Here is an 18,420-nt window from a genome sequence, read left to right on the forward strand (position 1 = left end):
ATTCTCAAGCAGTTTGGCTACCCAATATTCGTGATAAGGGCTATTTACAGTAAGATACTCATAGGCTGCCTGGGCGAGGAAGGTGATATGTAGATAGGCCTGGCCCAAGAACTACGGTGACATCTATACCTCTGTACCTTCTCCACGAGGATCCGGTCTGTCTCTTGCACGCTGGTATCAGGCACTTGCTTGTCCAAGTAACCGACTGGATACAGAGAGTCTCCCAGGCCGCCACCCCGGTCACTTCGGCCCCTAAAGAACCAAAACAGGAAACTAAGGCTACAGCCTCTCGAACTTCATCTCCCACAGTTCTTGTTACACTAATCATAGGAATACAGATCCTTAGATGAATCTACCCAGATCAGAGCAAGGCCTCTGAGTTCGTCAGTCTTTTGCCTACTGCGAGGACTGAAATAAGCACCCTCTGGCCATAGAAATTTCCACAGCCGAAGCCGCTAGCTCCCTAGCAGACGTCTTTGTGCCACCCATCCTTCCAGAGAGGTGTACCTGTTGGCTGAGGTCCCATTCCTCTGGGGCAGTTCCGGGGTGAAGGCTCTGATACTGAGCTTCTCCCTGGCTCCTCACCTGCTGCCACCTCCAGGCCCGCTCAGCTCAACGGCCCACTTGAAACGCCGGCCTCGGTTGGCCACCAGGCTACCCTGGGCCGTCATGGCAACCGACTACCAAAGAGGCGATGCTCCTTACTCTGGAAAGTGTGGCGGAGGATCAGGCCACAACACCCACGATTTTTCTCGTCTCACTCTGCAAACCCACTTCCGGCGCGTGAGTATAGACGTCACTTCGCCCGGAAGTTGACAGGTGGTGTATTGGAGAGAGTACTTGGAGAGAAGTAGTGGCCTACCTAAAGTGGTATCCGCGCACTTTCTCCTTTCTGGAGGCCTGTTGATTGTTCCTTGACTCCTGAGGTGCGCTTTAAGGGACAGAGGGAAGGTACATACTAACTCGTTAGTAAGTGAAACCAAGAAAAGCTTCCTGAGCTCTTGCGCTCTCCTGGGAACACAAGATTCAGGTCTCCGTTTAAATCCTGGCTTCATCATGGATTGGGTGACATGAGCGAGTTTTTTAGTAGCTTCCGAGTACTGCCTGCCTACCGTGTTCCAGGAGCTTTGTGTATTATGTCTTAATCTCACGGTAACCGTGCGAGATAGATTCCTGTTCTACACGAGAGCTAGGAGGAAGGATGGGCGTGAGAAGGCTCCCAGGGCTCGCGATTCAGATGGCCTCGTATTGAATCTCGTTACTTAATTGTGTGACCTCGGGCAGGTTAAATCTGTGTTTCACTTCTTCATTTGTTAAAGTTGAGTAGCCTACCTTCGTTGGAGGCTTGTGAAGTTAAATGGAAGAGTGCCCACTGCATAAGCGTGTTGTTTTTTTAATGTCATTAAATCTGCATTATTCGTGGTGGTTGAGTTTTGTACTCAGTAATGTACATATATAATAATTTAATCTTTTTAGCGGTTTCCTGTCGCCCCCCCCCCTTACGAAGTGTTGCTGTAAACATTCTTTAATGTCTTTTCTTATTTTCCTTAGTCAAAATTCTCAGAAGTGCAATTGCTGAGTCAGAGTATGTACGTTTTTAAGGAATTTTCATTTTAAATGTCTTACGGAAAAATTGCACTCATTTACATTCAACAGCTTTATAAACAGCTTTATAAATTTTTTTATTGCCAGTTTAAAGATAATACTGTATTATTTTTCCTTTTTAATATTTTTAATGCTTACCGCTTCTTCCCACCCCCACCTTAAATTATTTAACACATTGGGGCTAAAATAAAGTGGGAAAAAAAAAGACTGCCAAGAAAACCACATCTTTCCTTCCTACTTTAACACTGGCCTCCAAATGTTATTAAAAGAATCATTACCTTGGGGAGAATTACTGATGGAGAATGCAAAAAGACGGTCTGGTTTCTTAGCTAATGGGAATCTCAGTGGACTTAATTGTATATTATGTTGCATTTTAGTTCTGATAGTGCAGTACTTTAATGCCTTATACCTGAAAAACTGAGCTTGAGTTTAAAAAAAAAATGTAAATAGCCCCTCTGGTTCCAGAAGGAAAACTAGTCTAGTTTGTTTAGTACATCTGTTTCTTATCAATTCATGAAATCAGAGCACATGCACAAAACAGGATCATAGTCACCAAGAGTTGTTAAAACTATAAACTACTAGGCATTGAAAATACCACATATAAGATATAATTCCATACTGAAAAATGTAGCAATGTCAAGAAAATTGGACAATTTAAAAAATCTTACTTGTTAAAGGCAATTCTCATAAGTTACACTTAAAATCATCCATTTTAACATCTCCCAAAAAAGTTGAATTTATTATTTTACATTAACATTATGGTATTTAAAGAGAATAATCAAGTCATCTCATGGACTGGAAGGCTACTTATTAATTCCTTTTCATTTCCAGACCTCATCAAGCAGTCACTACATTTATGGAGGTAAGGTCAGTCGAATGCTTGAAATCTACATGAATTTTAAGATGTTCAGTCCATCCTATTGAATATTCACAGTATTGACATAAGCCAATCCCTTCAGATAAATGCGAATTTAAATGTTTGCAATATTCTAGCATACTTGAAAAGCCTTTGCCACAGTCATCACAAACAGGAAAAATTTTAGTATGTTCAATAGCAACATGCATGTTAACATTTGTATGAAGTCTACTCCTGAAACCACATACTTGACATACAAAGAAGTTCTTATATTTGTCAAAGGTAATTTTTAAGAGGCTGTACTGTCTGTGTTCTCCATTGTTATACTTATCACTTAATTCTGTTTGTTTACATGGATGTTCATTTACCACATGGCTATGCAAGTCTTCTAGATAACTTGTTTCATGTTCACAGAACTGACGCAAATACTGTTCACTACAGCTGTGCTCCTAGAAGTGTAGGTAGAGTTCACTGCTTGAGGAGAACTTATATCACACATTTCACACCATTAAAGGTGATCACGAAAATGAGTGTCTGTAATGTGCTGGCTGAAGTTCTTAAAAATTATTGTCTCATAATCTCAGTATTTAAAAATGTAGGGATCCTCTTCATGCAGTTTGGTGTGTTTCATCAGAAGCATATTGGTAGAGAAACTTTTCTTACATACTTGATGATGCCAGGGTTCTTGTCACGGAATTGAAGAATGAACTTCACAAACACTCAAAGTAGGAGAGCAAGTGAGAGGCTTAGAGAGAAAGTAAGAGAACAGCTCCTGGCTCACACCAGGAGGGTACAACACAATCCTGGGTAGTGCATTGTCTAGGGGATTTATAGGCAGTTGAGAGACAAAGGGCTAGGGATGCAGACCTGCTAAATGGTCCCCAAATGATTATCTTTGAAGAGACACTATGTTTCTTAACAGTTTTCCAGATTATTTTGAGGAGTTAACACAAGAAATTTACTGCTTTGATTCTTTCCCAGAATAGCAGCTTCTTGGTTTGGGAGCATATCAGTCAAGACTGCTTGTCCTGCTCCCAAGGTGGGATGAGTTATTGTCTGTTAATGTTAAGAAACCTATTTTTTTACTTCTTGGGTTTTAAAATGCAATCTTATCTTTAAGGTGGAGTTTTTCCTGTTTTTACTATGTTGTTTGTGACTGGGCTTGCTTGCCATATTAATTGCCCAGGTTATAAATTACTTGATTAGGGGCTAGAGGAGGAAAAAAACACCTCCCGGTAAAGTTAAAGAATATAAGCTGGGCCTTTTAGCAGGCTAATGTAAATTTTACAATAGCATGATTTAATTGACACAATGAAGACATGGGCTATGCTGACCTCATTTTCTTGTCTTGGGATATTCAGACATTCCAGGCCAAGTTATTCCTGGCTTTTTACTTTAAGCCTCACTGAAGAATGCTTATATTCCTAGTTTGATATTTTACTTTAGGGAATTAATGTGACTCTGGCTTTGCTTAATTGTTTAACATGGAGTTTTGATAGGGGTCTTTTTCTGGAGGCCCTCACCCTACTCTGTCTAAACCCACAGTCCCTGTCTCATTGACACACATTTGAATCATTACGCTTATGCTTCAGGATCATATGCTGCTTTAAATCAGAAAAATATGTGCTGTTGAACTCACAGAGTTCACATTTATAGAGGCCACTGCTATTAGCTCTCAGTAAAGGTTATTTCTGCTGGGCAGTCCCATTCACAGTTTGGTTCTTGTTAAGACTTTAGCAAGGTTTAGCTGGTGAATCTCCATCAGTTTGGTCTTGAAGAAGAATTGGTTTCTGTCTCTATGTCATAATCTTCAGAAATAGCATGCACTTCTGAAGCAACTGGAACATCTTGAGCAGTGTGAACTTCTATACGACTCCCCTGAGTTTGCTGGTTGACTGATTCATATTGTATTATTTTTTAATTTGCATTTTTCTGACTAGTTTGATAATGGTCTAGGGCAGGTGGGGGGAGTTCTCTGAGAATGTAGTTGGGAGGTAGGCCTGAAAAGGGCCAATTAAAGGGTTTGAATTCTGAAGATGGTGGTGATCTGGAGATTCTAAAGATTTCCACTCCCACTTTATTTTCTCATTTTAAAAATCATTTATGTTCAGAGAAGACAAGTAATAACTCTGGCATCTTACTACACTGATGGACAGTGACTTCAATGGAGTATGGGGGGGTCTTGATAATATGGGCGAATGTAGAAACCACAAAGTTTTTCATGTGAAACCTTCATGAGAGTGTATATCAATGATACCTTAATAAAAAAATCATTTGTGTTCATTGTGGACTGTTTGAATAAGGCAGTAAATGAAAAATGATTTTCCCCTTCCAGTCCATTCTAAAATGTTTATCTGAGCATAGGAAGATCCAGTTTGTAAATTGCTTTCCTGCTTCTTTCTACTTTTCAGCCTTTGTTATGGGGGTTTCTGATGAGCCTTTGTCATCTCAAGTTCACAAGGGCTTTGGCCCTACTGAACATTTTTCTTCGTCCCACTATATTCTGCATAATAGCACTTATCATATTATATTGTGTTCGTTGACATGCCTTGGCACTTATTTCTACACCTACACCCCAGCTACACCCTACCCTAAATTCCTTGAAGGTAGAATCTGTATGTTAATTATCTTTGATTCTACAGCCTATTGCCTTGCACATAAAGTATAGATAAAGTTTAGTGAATGTGAGTAAATTTAATTGAAAGTAAATAAAATACAAAATTGAATATACTATAATTATATTTATGTAAAATAAAATGTCAAAACTATAAGGGAATACATTTTAAAAGTTTTATATTTTATCTAGGCAATTGCTTTCATGCAATTTTGTCTGATTTTAAGGTATTCTTGTGCTTTTCTTTAATTGAAGTATCATTGATGTACAATTTTTTATTGATTTCAAGTATGCTTTAATAAATTTTAAAGGAACACTTTTGAAAACATTGCCATTCCAATCATATAGTCCTTCCCTGTTAAGGTACCCCACCACCACCACCACTCACTATAAAAATTTTAAAACTGTAACCTGAATCAAATTTGCTTTGGCCTCAATAGGTTGCTCCAGGTCCTGTTTATTCCTTTATCCTAGGAATCCTAATAGTGTTGCCAAAATGTGTCCCAAAGAATATGAAGATATTGGAACTAAGGTGAGGAAGGGTTCCAAGATCAATAAATTTGAGAAATACTACAGACTATATTCTGCAGATACACCCCAGAGATTCTCGGTGCTATTAATATAACATATTAAAAGCATGAGAAATGATTGAGTAAAGAACGTCCTTTTATTTTTTCAGTCCACTCAAATGAGAAACTCTTTTTCTTACCATACCTATTACTTCCAGTGGAGTCAGTGTTCCATAGAATGCAGTGGAATACGTTGCTATATGCAGCCTAGAATACTTAGGGAGAAAGAGGAAAGTATTTGCTATAAAGGTCTGCTTATTGTTTTTTTAACATTATTAGAATATCATTAGAAATAATAAATCATTTGTGGGAATGGAGTTTCAAGTTGAAATTTAACTTTTGAGGATTTGTATTTTTGTACAAATTATGTTTTGCATGAAAAATAAATGAAAATCTATATTCTAATCCAGACTCCAAATGAACTACCTCAGTTATTTTGAGTTAGGAACTCCCTTGGCTCTAATTTCTTCATCTATAAAGTAAGTGACTTATACTAGATGACTTCTAAGGATACTTTCTAGTTTTAAAATGTATTTTTAAAAAACATTTTGCATATTATTGTTTCACATATATTCACAGAAAAAAATGATAAACACAACAGAGTAATGGTATTTCAGATAATTTTTAAAAAATGTTTTCCCATAGTTTTCCTAGTTCTCTGTATTGTGCAGGTACCACTTTTGGATTTAGAAAAAATAGTAACTATAACATGACTTTAGACATTGAAGCATAATGGTTCTCTGTCCTAGATTCACAGGAGAAAAACCTTTTGGGAGCTCTTAAAAAAAAAATGTTGCCTGGCCCCCATTTCCAGAGATTCTATGCTTAGAGTGGAGCATGGGCACAGGATTTGTTACAGTTCTCCAGCTGATTGAATTCTGTCGAACAGGCTGCGAAACACTGACTTAGAGAATTTTGATACCCTAAAACAACAGGGCTTGAAGTTACACAAAGTAATTTAAACAATCAGTAGTTTTTGAGAGCCTCCTTGCATGGCTCCCACTGGGTTAAACTTGAATTAGAAAATGATAGGAATACTGAAATTGTACAAATAAATGTTAAACTTCCCTTACTTTGTGCGATTGAGCAAATATGATTTTAATTAAAGAAACTATAAGTAAGGCTAACCATGGTTCCATAGGTCATAGGAGTTCCTTTGTCTGACGTTTATAATGTGTGCCACCTACACAGTTTTTCTACTCATTTTTTAAATCTCACCCTTTACCTCTTTTTAGAGGTCTAAGAAGCTATTATTAATACTTTATGCCATTTTTTTTGAACACTTGCTTCTGGATTGAAACTTGAACAGGAAATTTTTTATTCAAACAACCAGATTTGCAAGAATGGATTCCTCTAAGGGGAAAAAAACCTTTTATAGATGTCTTAAATTTTTGGTCCATGCCATTTAACAATGTCTCTAAAATAATTCTGTTTAGCTGTCCTCTCTGGCCCAACCCGTTCCTCCAGTGCACTCTACAAGATCCTAAGACTTTTGGCAGCTTCAGTAAAATAAGCTTCCATTGTAAATCCCAGTTACTTGTGGTGTTTAACTCTGGTATCATTACTGCCTTCTGAAAAAGGACCCCTTTACACTGTGTTATTCAAGATGCATTTATTCTGTATCAGTAATGGGATCCTAACAAGTTGAAACTTTTTTCTCTCCATTTTGACTGCATTTCCAAACCCCTTTAGTGAAAAAAAAATTTTGGTGGCGGGGGGTAAATCTTCCTTTGCTAGTTATTGTTGGGTTTCTGCATCATTTCTGGATGGATTATAATATTTTTCAATTTCTGATTCATGGCTCTGCAGAGTCATGAAATGCTCCTGTCAGGCATGACATGAACTAGTATGTTGCTGGGAGAAAAGGTTAGTTAGAAATAGTATTCTTCCTTAGCAATTACCTTTTTTTTTTCATTTCAGGGTAACTGTTCAATTCACACTTTAACAAGTTCCCATTATAGCATTTCCCTCCAGCACTTGCTTAGGAAACTGGGAGGATTGCCATTCCCACAGATCCCATTAAAGGATAAGAATGACAACTACGGCATGAGTCATGATACATTACTGATGACCTAACATGTTTCTTCAAGCTTGGTTACTCTAGATTCATCCTGGAGATTAATTTCAGCTATCTTGGAAGTGGGTTAAACTGTCTCTACATCAACTATCTGCATGATGAATCCAGGTCCTTTGTGGCATTTTTTTCCTATTTGCTAGTTTTAAAAAGACCCTATTGGTTCAGATATAAAGCATTGTTTTGTAGCCTGACTTTTTTGGAGGAAGGATTGTTATGGACTGAATCCATATGTTGAATCCCTAACCCCCAACGTGATGATGTTTGGAGATGGGGCCTTTGGGAGGTAATTAGAGTTAGATGAGTTCATGCATGTGGGGCCCATATGTGGGATTAGCGTCTTTATAAGAAGAGACACTAAGGAGCTCACTTTCTTACTTCACCATGTGGAGACAGTGAGAAGGTGCCTGTCTACAGGTTGGGGAGAGCTCTCACCAGAAACTGAACCAGTTAGCACCCCAATTTTGGACTTTCAGCCTCCAGAACTGTGAGAAAATAAGTTTCTGTTGTTTAAACCAACCAGTATGTGATATTTGATTATGGCAGCCTAAGCAGACTAATACAAGGATATAGGGGGATTCAGAAGAAACAAAGGAGAACCTTTTGGTACTTGAAAACAAAGCTATCACTTAACACATATACATAAATGTAGGGTTTTTTAATTTGTAGGAGCTTATTATGTAAATAAAAATATGCTACACACTGTCTACTGACTTGTTTTTTCACTTCTTAAGTCTATCTTGGATGTCTTCCAGTCTGTCACCCAGATTTACCTCATTCTTCTTAAGGGATAGAATATGCTTGGCAATGTCTGATTTAGTTAACCAGTCCCCAGCTGATAGGCATGAGGTTATTCCCATTTGTCACTATTACAAAAAATGGTATTGTGAATGTCCCTGGGTACCTTGTCAACACAGTTGTATGGGAGAGTCATACCACTGGGGTTGCTTACCACAGAGGTTTACACAGTTAAAATGTCGATAGAATTTAAATAGGTCCTCCAAAATGTGCTAACTTAAACTTTTAAGCATTTGTGCAATAAATTACTTCTAGAGTCTGATAGTGAGTGAATAGGTTCCCCCCAAAATTCACATCAACCCAGAACTTCAGAATGTGGTTTTATTTGGAAATAGGGTCTTTGCAGACGCCATTAGTTAAGATGTGGTCATACTGGATTATGGTGGGTCCTAAATCTGATGACATGTCTTTGTAAGAAGAGGACACACATGGAAGAAGTCCCTGTGACAATGGAGGCAGACGAGAGGTACAGCTGCAAGCCAATTGCCAGAGCCACTAGGAACTCGGAAGAGACAAGGAAGGATTCTTTCCAAGAGCCTGCAGAGAGAACATGGCCTTACCAACACTGATTTTTGTCTTCTGGCTTCCAGAGCTGAGAGAGACTATACTTCTGTTGTTTTAAGCCACCTAGTTTCTGGTATTTCTTTACAGCATCCCTAGGAAAATACAAAAGTTTTTTTCTAGAAGAGGTTCCATTTAAATGAATTAAGCTAACCAGGGTTGGCCTAAGTGGGAAATAATAACAAGTAATAAAATAATATTGCCAGAGCTGCTGAATCAAATGCTAAGCTTTCAAAAATTTGGGGCACAAAATATTTAATTTCCTAATTGCTTATGGTTGGTTCTTTTAATAAAGTGACTTAAAAAGATATCTTTAATTACAAAAGAAGGACATTACTATATAAAATGGGAAATACAAATAAGTCAAAAAGAAGAAACAAATCTGACCATGCAAAAAACAAAACAGCAATTTCCCCTTTCATTTAGACTTATTTAACATACTATTTTATAACATGCTTTCCATGAAGAGCCGTACTTTTATTTTTAAAAAAGGCAAAAGAGTGGCTAAATTTTTATTTCACTTTTTTTTCTAATTACTCTGGCAGATGTTCAGGCTCTGTTGCTTTCATCCAGCCCTGCCCAAGATCACGAGGCCCCCAGACAAGTTCCACACCCCGCACCCAGTCTGCAGCTGGAGCCATACTCCATTCCCCAGGACCTGGACTAGTCTGCTGCTCTTTTTGGATGACAGTAACTCTTTAGAATATTTATGCGCTCTCCTTTAAAGGATTCAGAGTTCAGGTAAATTTGGGGCAGCACTGCATATATGGTTTTGCCTTTGTGTCCATCTCCAGGAAATGAACTTCAGTCTTGGTAACCTTCCTGTGCCTCCATCTCTTGAGGCTGGGAACCTGCTTTATTCTTTCAAGTCTTCTTCCCAAGGACATTATCATGCCCCTGATGATTGTTGTCCTGCCTTTTTCATTTCCTGCCTGCCTGTTTCATTTCCACCCTGCCCTTGAACTCCTCTCCACTATGCCTATTTGTTATGAGGCCCCATACTGAACCCACTAAAGCTGCATGATTGGACTTGTTTTGCATGTGGTCATAGCTTTCAGGTGCCCTCTACTGATAACCAGGCAATCAACACCACAGTGAGTGCTGTCTCCCAGCATTACGCCTCCCCCTCCGGAGCTGGTCTAATTCACAACTCTGCTTCTCCAAGGCAGCAACCAAACTGTTCTCTTTATCTTTGAAAAATCAGTGCTCAGACAAAGCTAGGGGTGGGGAGTATTTTACAGAAAGAGACAAAATCATTGTGTTAGGTACTGCTGAAGTGCTTTATGTAGGCTACCCTATTTCCCAACATCCCCTGAACAATTTCAGAAGAGTAGTAGTCTTCTCAACAGAAACCTTAAAGACCAGAAGAGAATGGCATGATATATTTAATGCAATGAAACAGAAGGGCCTTGAACTAAGAATACTGTATCCAGCATGATTATCATTTAAATATGAAGGAGGGATTAAACAATTCGCAGACAAACAAAAGTTGAGGGAATTTGCCTCCCACAAACCATCTCTACAGGATATTTTAAAGGGACTCCTCTAGATGGAAGCACTCCTAAGGCTAAATAGATGTCACCAGAGAATATAAAATCACAGCAAAGAAAGCAGACCAACCAAATACCAACTAAAGGCAAAAAACTACTCACAAAGGCAGTTAAAGGAAACACAAAAGAGTACACAATAATACACCTAACATATAAAGAATGGAGGAGGAGGAATAAGAAGGGAGGGAGAGAAATAAAGAATCATCAGACTGTGTTTATAATAGCTTAATAACAGAGTAAAGTTAGATGGTTAGATAGTAAAGAAGCCACCCTTGAACCTTTAGTAACCATGAATCTAAAGCTTGCAATGGCAGTAAGTACATATCTTTCAATAATCACCCTAAATGTAAATGGACTGAATGCACCAATCAAAAGATACAGAGCAACAGAATGGATAAAAAAGAAAGACCCATCTATATGCTGCTTACAAGAGACTCACCTCAAACCCAAAGACATATACAGACTAAAAGTCAAGGGATGGAAAAAGATATTTAATGCAAACAACAGGGAGAAAAAGCAGGTGTTGCAGTACTAGTATCAGACAAAATAGACTTCAAAACAAAGAAAGTAACAAGAGCTAAAGAAGGACATAATGATAAAGAGGTCAGTCCAACAAGAGGATATAACCGTTATAAATATATATGCACCCAATACAGGAGCACCAATGTATGAGAAACAAATACTAACAGAATTAAAGGAGGAAATAGAATGTAATGCATTTGTTCTAGGAGACTTCAACACACCACTCACTCCAAAGGACAAATCTACCAGACAAAAAATAAGTAAGGACACAGAGGCACTGAACAACACACTAGAGCAGATAGACTTAACAGACATCTACAGAATGCTACACCCAAAAGCAGCAGGATACACATTCTTCTCAAGTGCACACGGAACATTTTCCAGAATAGACCACATACTAGGCCACAAGAAGAGCCTCAGTAAATTCCAAAAGATTGAAATTCTACCAACCAACTCTTCAGACCACAAAGGCATAAAACTAGAATTAAATTTCACAAAGAAAACAAAAAAGCTCACAAACACATGGAGGCTTAACAATATCCTTCTAAATATTCAATGGATCAATGACCAAATTAAAACAGAGATCAAGCAATATATAGAGACAAACAACAACAGCATAAAGCCCCAACTTCTGAGGGACACAGCGAAGGCAGTTTTAAGAGGAAAGTATATAGCAATCCAGGCCTATTTAAAGAAGGAAGAACAACCCCAAATGAAAAGTCTAAAGTCACAATTATTGAAACTGGAAAAAGAAGAACAAATGAGGCCCAAAGTCAGCACAAGAAGGGACATAATAAAGATCAGAGAAGAAAAAATAAAACTGAGAATAACAAAGCAATAGAAAAAAATCAATGAAACCAAGAGCTGGGTCTTAAAAAAGTAAACAGAGTAGATAAGCCCAGAGCCAGACTTATTAAGAGAAAAAGAGAATCAACACACATCAACATAATCAGAAATGAGAAAGGAAAAATCATGACAGACCCTACAGAAATACAAAAATTTATTAGAGAATACTATGAAAATCTATATGCTAACAAGCTGGAAAACCTAGAAGAAATGGACAACTTCCTAGAGAAATACAACCTTCCAAGACTGACCAAGGAAGAAACAGAAAATCTGAACAGACCAATTTCTAGCAAAGAAATTGAAACGGTAATCAAAAAACTACCCAAGAACAAAAACCCTGGGCCAGATGGAGTCACTGCTGAATTTTATCAGACATATAGAGAAGATATAATACCCATTTCCTTAAAGTTTTCCAAAAAATAGAAGAGGACAGAATACTCCCAAACTCATTCTATGAAGCCAACATCACCCTAATAACAAAACCAGGCAAAGACCACACCAAAAATGAAAATTACAGACCAGTATCCCTGATGAACATACATGCAAAAATACTCAACAAAATATTAGCAAACCGAATTCAAAAATACATCAAGAAGATCATACACCATGATCAAGTGGGATTCATCTCAGGATTGCAAGGATGGCACAACATTAAAAAATCCATCAACATCATCCACCACATCAACAAAAAGAAGGACGGAAACCACATGATCATTTCCATTGATGCTGAAAAAGCATTTGAGAAAATTCAACATCCATTCATGTTAAAAACTCTCAACAAAATGGGTATAGAGGACAAGTACCTCAATGTAATAAAAGCCATATATGACAAACCCACAGCCAACATCATACTTAACAGCAAGAAGATGAAAGCTTTTCCTCTAAGATCGGGAACAAGACAGGGATGCCCACTCTACCCACTGTTATTCAACATACTACTGGAGGTCCTAGCCACAGCAATTAGACAAAACAAAGAAATACAAGGAATCCAGATTGGTAAAGAAGAAGTCAAACTGTCACTATTTGCAGATGACATGATATTGTACATAAAAAATCCTAAAGACTCCATTCCAAAACTACTACAACTAATATCTGAATTCAGCAAAGTTGCAGGATACAAAATTAATACACAGAAATCTGTGGCCTTCCTATACACTAACGATGAACTAACAGAAAGAGAAATCAGGAAAACAATTCCATTCCCAATTGCATCAAAAAGAATAAAATACCTCAGAATAAACCTAACCAAGGAAGTGAAAGACCTATATCCTGAAAACTACAATACACTCTTAAATTAAAGAGGACACTAACAAATGGAAACTCATCCCATGCTCTTGGATAGGAAGAATTAATATTGTCAAAATGGCCATCCTGCCCAAAGCAATATACAGATTCAGTGCAGTGCCTATCAAAATACCAGAACATTCTTCAACGAACTGGAACAAATAGTTTTAAAATTCATATGGAACTACAAAAGACCCTGAATAGCCAAAGCAATCCTGAGAAGGAAGAATAAAGCAGGGTGCATCTGGCTTCCCAACTTCAAGCTCTACTGCAAAGCCACAGTAATCAAGACAGTTTGATACTGGCACAAGAACAGACCCATAGACCAGTGGAACAGAATAGAGAGTCCAGATATTAACCCAAACATATATGGTCTGTTAATATATGATACAGCAGCCATGGACATACAATGGGGAAATGACAGCCTCTTCAACAGCTGGTGTTGGCAAAACTGGACAGCTACATGTAAGAGACTGAAACTGGATCACTGTCTAACCCCATACACAAACGTAAATTTGAAATGAATCAAAGACCTGCATGTAAGTTATGAAACCATAAAACTCTTAGAAAAGAACATAGGCAAAAATCTCTTGGACATAAACATGAGCGACTTCTTCATGAACATATCTCCCCAGGCAAGGGAAACAAAAGCAAAAATGAACAAGTGGGACTATATCAAGCTGAAAAGCTTCTGTACAGCAAAGGACACCAGCAATAGAACAAAAAGACATCTTACAGTATGGGAGAATATATTCATAAATGACAGATCTGTTAAAGGGTTGACATCTAAAATAAATAAAGAGTTCACACACCTCAACAAACAAAAAGCAAATAATCCAATTAAGAAATGGGCAGAGGAGCTGAACAGACAGTTCTCCAAAGAAGAAATTCAGATGGCCAGCAGACACATGAAAAGATGCTCCACATCGCTAGTCATCAGAGAAATGCAAATTAAAACCACAATGAGATATAACCTCACACCAGTAAGGATTGCCACCATCCAAAAGACAAACAACAACAAATGTTGGCGAGTTTGTGGAGAAAGGGGAACCCTCCTACACTGCTGGTGGGAATGTAAACTAGTTCAACCATTGTGGAAAGCAGTATGGATGTTCCTCAAAAAGCTCAAAATAGAAATACTATTTGACCCAGGAATTCCACATCTAGCAATTTACCCTAAGAATGCAGCAGCCAGTTTGAAAAAGACATATGCACCCCTATGTTTATTGCAGCACTGTTTACAATAGGCAAGAAATGGAAGCAACCTAAGTGTCCATCAGTAGATGGATGGATAAAAAAGATGTGGTACATATACACAATGGAATATTATTCAGCCATAAGAAGAAAACATCCTACTATTTGCAACAACATGTATGGAGCTAGAGGGTATTATGCTCAGTGAAATAAGCCAGGTGGAGAAAGACAAGTACCAAATGATTTCGCTCATATGTAGAGTATAAGAACAAAGAAAAAACTAAAGGAACAAAACAGCAGCAGAATCACAGAACCCAAGAATGGATTAACAGTTACCAAAGGGAAAGGGACTGGGGAGGATGGGTGGGAAGGGATGGATAAGGGGGGTGGAAAAAGAAAGGGGACATTCATATGTATAATTTGGGGGGGCACGGGGAGGGCTGTGCATCACAGAGAAGACAAGTAGTGACTCTATAGCATCTTAGTACACTGATGGACAGAGACTGTAATGGCATTTGTGGGGGGGACTTGGTGATGGAGGTAGTCTAGTAAACATAATGGTGATGGGGGAAGTCTAGTAAACATAATGTTCCAAAAAAAATAATAAAATAAAAAAGAAGAGTAGTAGTATCCTGTTATGTAAGTAAGGTAAGTGGAGTAGAGAGAGCCGAAAGGCAATTATCTTGGCTTCCCATAGAGATGCTTGCTCCAAAGGAAATGTTCTTTCCACTCTGATGCTGCTCTCTGCCATTTTCCACTTGGTGACAGTGTGCTTTAATTGCAATACATCTACTTAGGGGAGAAGGAAAATAGCCTCTTTGAATTCAGATTTGAAAATCTATAAATAGCAAACATTGTCACCTGCTTTCCAGTTGTCAAGGTGTAATAGCTGCATCAGAAACAAACTTTTAACAGGAGGATCCCCTACCACTAAGCATTCCCCATTCTCCAACCCCCACCACCCCACAAAGATAACCCAAAAAACCGCCCTTCTGCCACCAAGGTGGGCATCAGTACTGTGGTGGTGTTTGAAACAATCACAAATCTTGTAAACTAGGAGTGAGAGTTGCTTATTTCCACTGCTACAGGCTTATTGGGAAAGTTCCCTACTGCCTTTCCTTCCTCAGTCTGCACTGGAAGGCGGGGAAGGGAGGAGCAGAAAAAGGATTAGCGTCTCACTTTGCCAAAAGTCAGCTGCTCAGAATTCTCCAAAGGCTCCTTCCAGAGGCTGAGCCTGAGATGCAGTACTTTATGGAGTGGATGAGCTACAGCTGCCTTGGAGGTCTCTTCAAGCATTGTCCTCATCAGGCTGGCCTGGCATCAGTCTGAGTTGCTGAGAATGACATACAGCACAGTAAACTTCTGGCCCGAATTACTCTTTCATAACTAAGGTTTTTGCCATTGCTGGAGAGGAAGAAATTTCCTCTACCCCTTGAGGTTCTTCTAGCTGGTCTAAGAATCAAATTTATATGAGATAGATTAAAAGGAGAGAAAAAAGCAGTTTAATTATGCAAATATGGGGAAGCCATAGATATGGGTTCCAAAGTAAGGGAGAATGAGGTCTAAATGTCATCCTGAATCAAAGAGAAGGGGGTAGCGGTCTGAGACTTCAAGGGCACAGGGAACTAATTCACAGGAATATGAAAGAATAGTTTGATAAACAAAATACTTGATGGTCCACACAGAAACAATGGAGCACAGAGAAAAATTTTAACAGACTTAGCCACATCCCTCCCTGTCTACAACACCTAGCTGACATTGTAATAAAGCTGTCTGTGGTGCTAGCTATCCTGGAGTAGTTCCTCTATCTAAACTCTTTTGACACAGTTGTGTGTGTGTATTTTTTTTTGTTGAGGAAGGCCTAAGTGTCCTGAGTCTTTTGGGCCTTTATGGTTTTCAGCTCAAAATAATCTGCATGTCACAATGGCACATCCTGGGGCGGATTGCCCTTGGCCCCTGAACCATCAGCCCTCCTTTCTGCCCTCCCACTGGCTATCTTGCGTCTTGGTGACAGATTAATTCTTCTAAGGTAGTGATTTAGTTCTGTCACTTTCTGCTCAATGCCTATGCCTTTTTTTTTATTCAGGTATTATTGATATACACTCTTATGAAGGTTTCACATGAAAAAACAATGTGGTTACTACATTCACCCATATTATCGTGTCCCCCCCATATCCCTTTGCAGTCACTGCCCGTCAATATAGTAAGATGCCACAGAGTCACTATTTGCCTTCTCTGTGCTACACTGTCTTCCCCATGACCCCCCCAACCACACCATGTATGCCAATCATGGTACCCCTCAATCCTCTTCTCCTTCCCTCCTCCACCCCTCCCCTTTGGTAACCACTAGACCCTTCTTGGAGTCTGTGAGTCTGTTGCTGTTTTGTTCCTTCAGTTTTGCTTCATTGTTATACTCCACAAATGAGGGAAATCATATGGTACTTGTCTTTCTCAGCCTGGCTTATTTCACTGAGCATAATACCCTCCAGCTCCATCCATGGTGTTGCAAATGGTTGGATTTGTTTCTTTCTTATGGCAATGCCTATGTCTTTTAAAAAAAATTTTAACTGCCATTTTTTTTGTATTGATTGATACGGATTAGCCCATATAATATGGTATTTATTATAAAAAACGCAGTTTGCAAAGTTATGAGTAGGAAATTATCTCATTTCTGTTCTTAAATATAGTTACATTTGCATAGTAAAATATCTGGGAAAAAAAATCTTCAAATGGAAATAGTCCTTATCCATGATTGTAGACTTTACCGGGTTTCTCATGGTATTTCCCTTCCCAAACTCCTTGGCTCGGTCAGTCTAAATCTTCACAACCTGTCGGGTGACTGTATTTTTTCAGTCTTTGTTCCTGCTGTGCTCCAGAGGCCTCGCTTTTCTACTCAAATTGGGATTGTTATAGTAGGTGGAGAGCCAGACAAGAGCAGGAAGGGCACTAGGGACTTTGGCTGGTGTTTACATTCAGCTAAGATGCCTGTTAATATTCTAAACATTCCCGGTAAACTCTTCTCATGGGATGCAGGGAGGGATGGTATAGATAACAGACCTGCCAAGAATGACTGGTTTCAACATGGAGGAGAAGCTGACCCTGCCTTTGCTTCAAAATACATTATACACTTGTTAGCATAGTAAAATCACACCCCTTGGTGCCAGTGCCGGTTCCCAGGCAGACCACCTGAAGACAAAGCGAAGGTGTCCCTCTATTTCCCGGAAATCCCCTCCCTATTCTGAGAAAACCTCACCTATCCTGATGAATTTTCCACCTCCTGCTTAAAATCCAGCTGTAAGACGACCCAACCCAAACCCCACTGTGCTGGTCACCTCTCTAGCCCTCATGCCTTCCTTGAGGATGTACTTTGCCTTATTAAACTACTGTTCGCTTGTACTTCCTCCACCTGCTAGTGAATAGGTTCTCGACCAGAGTCAAGAACCCTCTCCAGGGTTGAGAATTTCACCTGGCATGCAGGAAGATCTCCCCGGACTGCATTTCCCAAGATGGTCAGTGGTCCTGGATCTCAGTTTACACTTCCCCAGCTCTGTCAGAAACACTGCCTGTCAAAATCCTTTTGCTTATCAGGCCTGCCTCAAACTTACCTCTGCGATTCCTCCCATGACTCCACTCACACGTGTACATACAACTTTGCAGCAGAGTGCTTTTCACACGTGGGCATTTCTATGTATTTCTGAAGTGTCAATATGAAGGTAAATTTCTTTATTTTCACCTTCAGCCACATGAGATCTACAGGCCAGAGCAGCTTATCGGTGGTGTAAACCTCAGAACCTGAGTCTGGAGGTAAATCTGCCTGAGACACTGTGTCCTAAGAAGCTCTGGAAATGAGAACATCAAGATTCTTCTCTGGCCTTCAGAAAACCCGAGGCCTTGTTTTAGGTGAGATCCTTCAACGTTAACGCAACAGATTCTCTGTGTCCTGGGGC

The 18,420-nt window shown here is 39.1% G+C and overlaps 1 protein-coding gene and 1 pseudogene across 6 annotated transcripts in view; both read right to left on the reverse strand.

The window, feature by feature from the left end:
• Nucleotides 1-18,420, reverse strand: part of EMC4 (ER membrane protein complex subunit 4) — a 76,371-nt gene that overhangs the window by 5,611 nt on the left and 52,340 nt on the right. For 2 of the 6 annotated variants that reach the window (XM_073211573.1, XM_037015829.2), the window contains one exon: nt 138-252. In XM_073211573.1, coding sequence (XP_073067674.1) covers nt 138-252 — 115 coding nt within the window. Of the gene's footprint in view, nt 1-129; nt 253-585; nt 795-9,076; nt 9,173-18,420 lie in introns of those variants that run through there. The other 4 variants (XM_073211572.1, XM_017640888.3, XM_017640887.3 and 1 more) reach the window with 4 other exon arrangements.
• LOC108384065 (zinc finger protein 639-like) lies at nt 1,228-7,206 on the reverse strand (annotated as a pseudogene).

The sequence above is a fragment of the Manis javanica genome, chromosome 8 (genome assembly GCF_040802235.1).
Source record: "Manis javanica isolate MJ-LG chromosome 8, MJ_LKY, whole genome shotgun sequence".
NCBI classification, from domain to species: domain Eukaryota; kingdom Metazoa; phylum Chordata; class Mammalia; order Pholidota; family Manidae; genus Manis; species Manis javanica.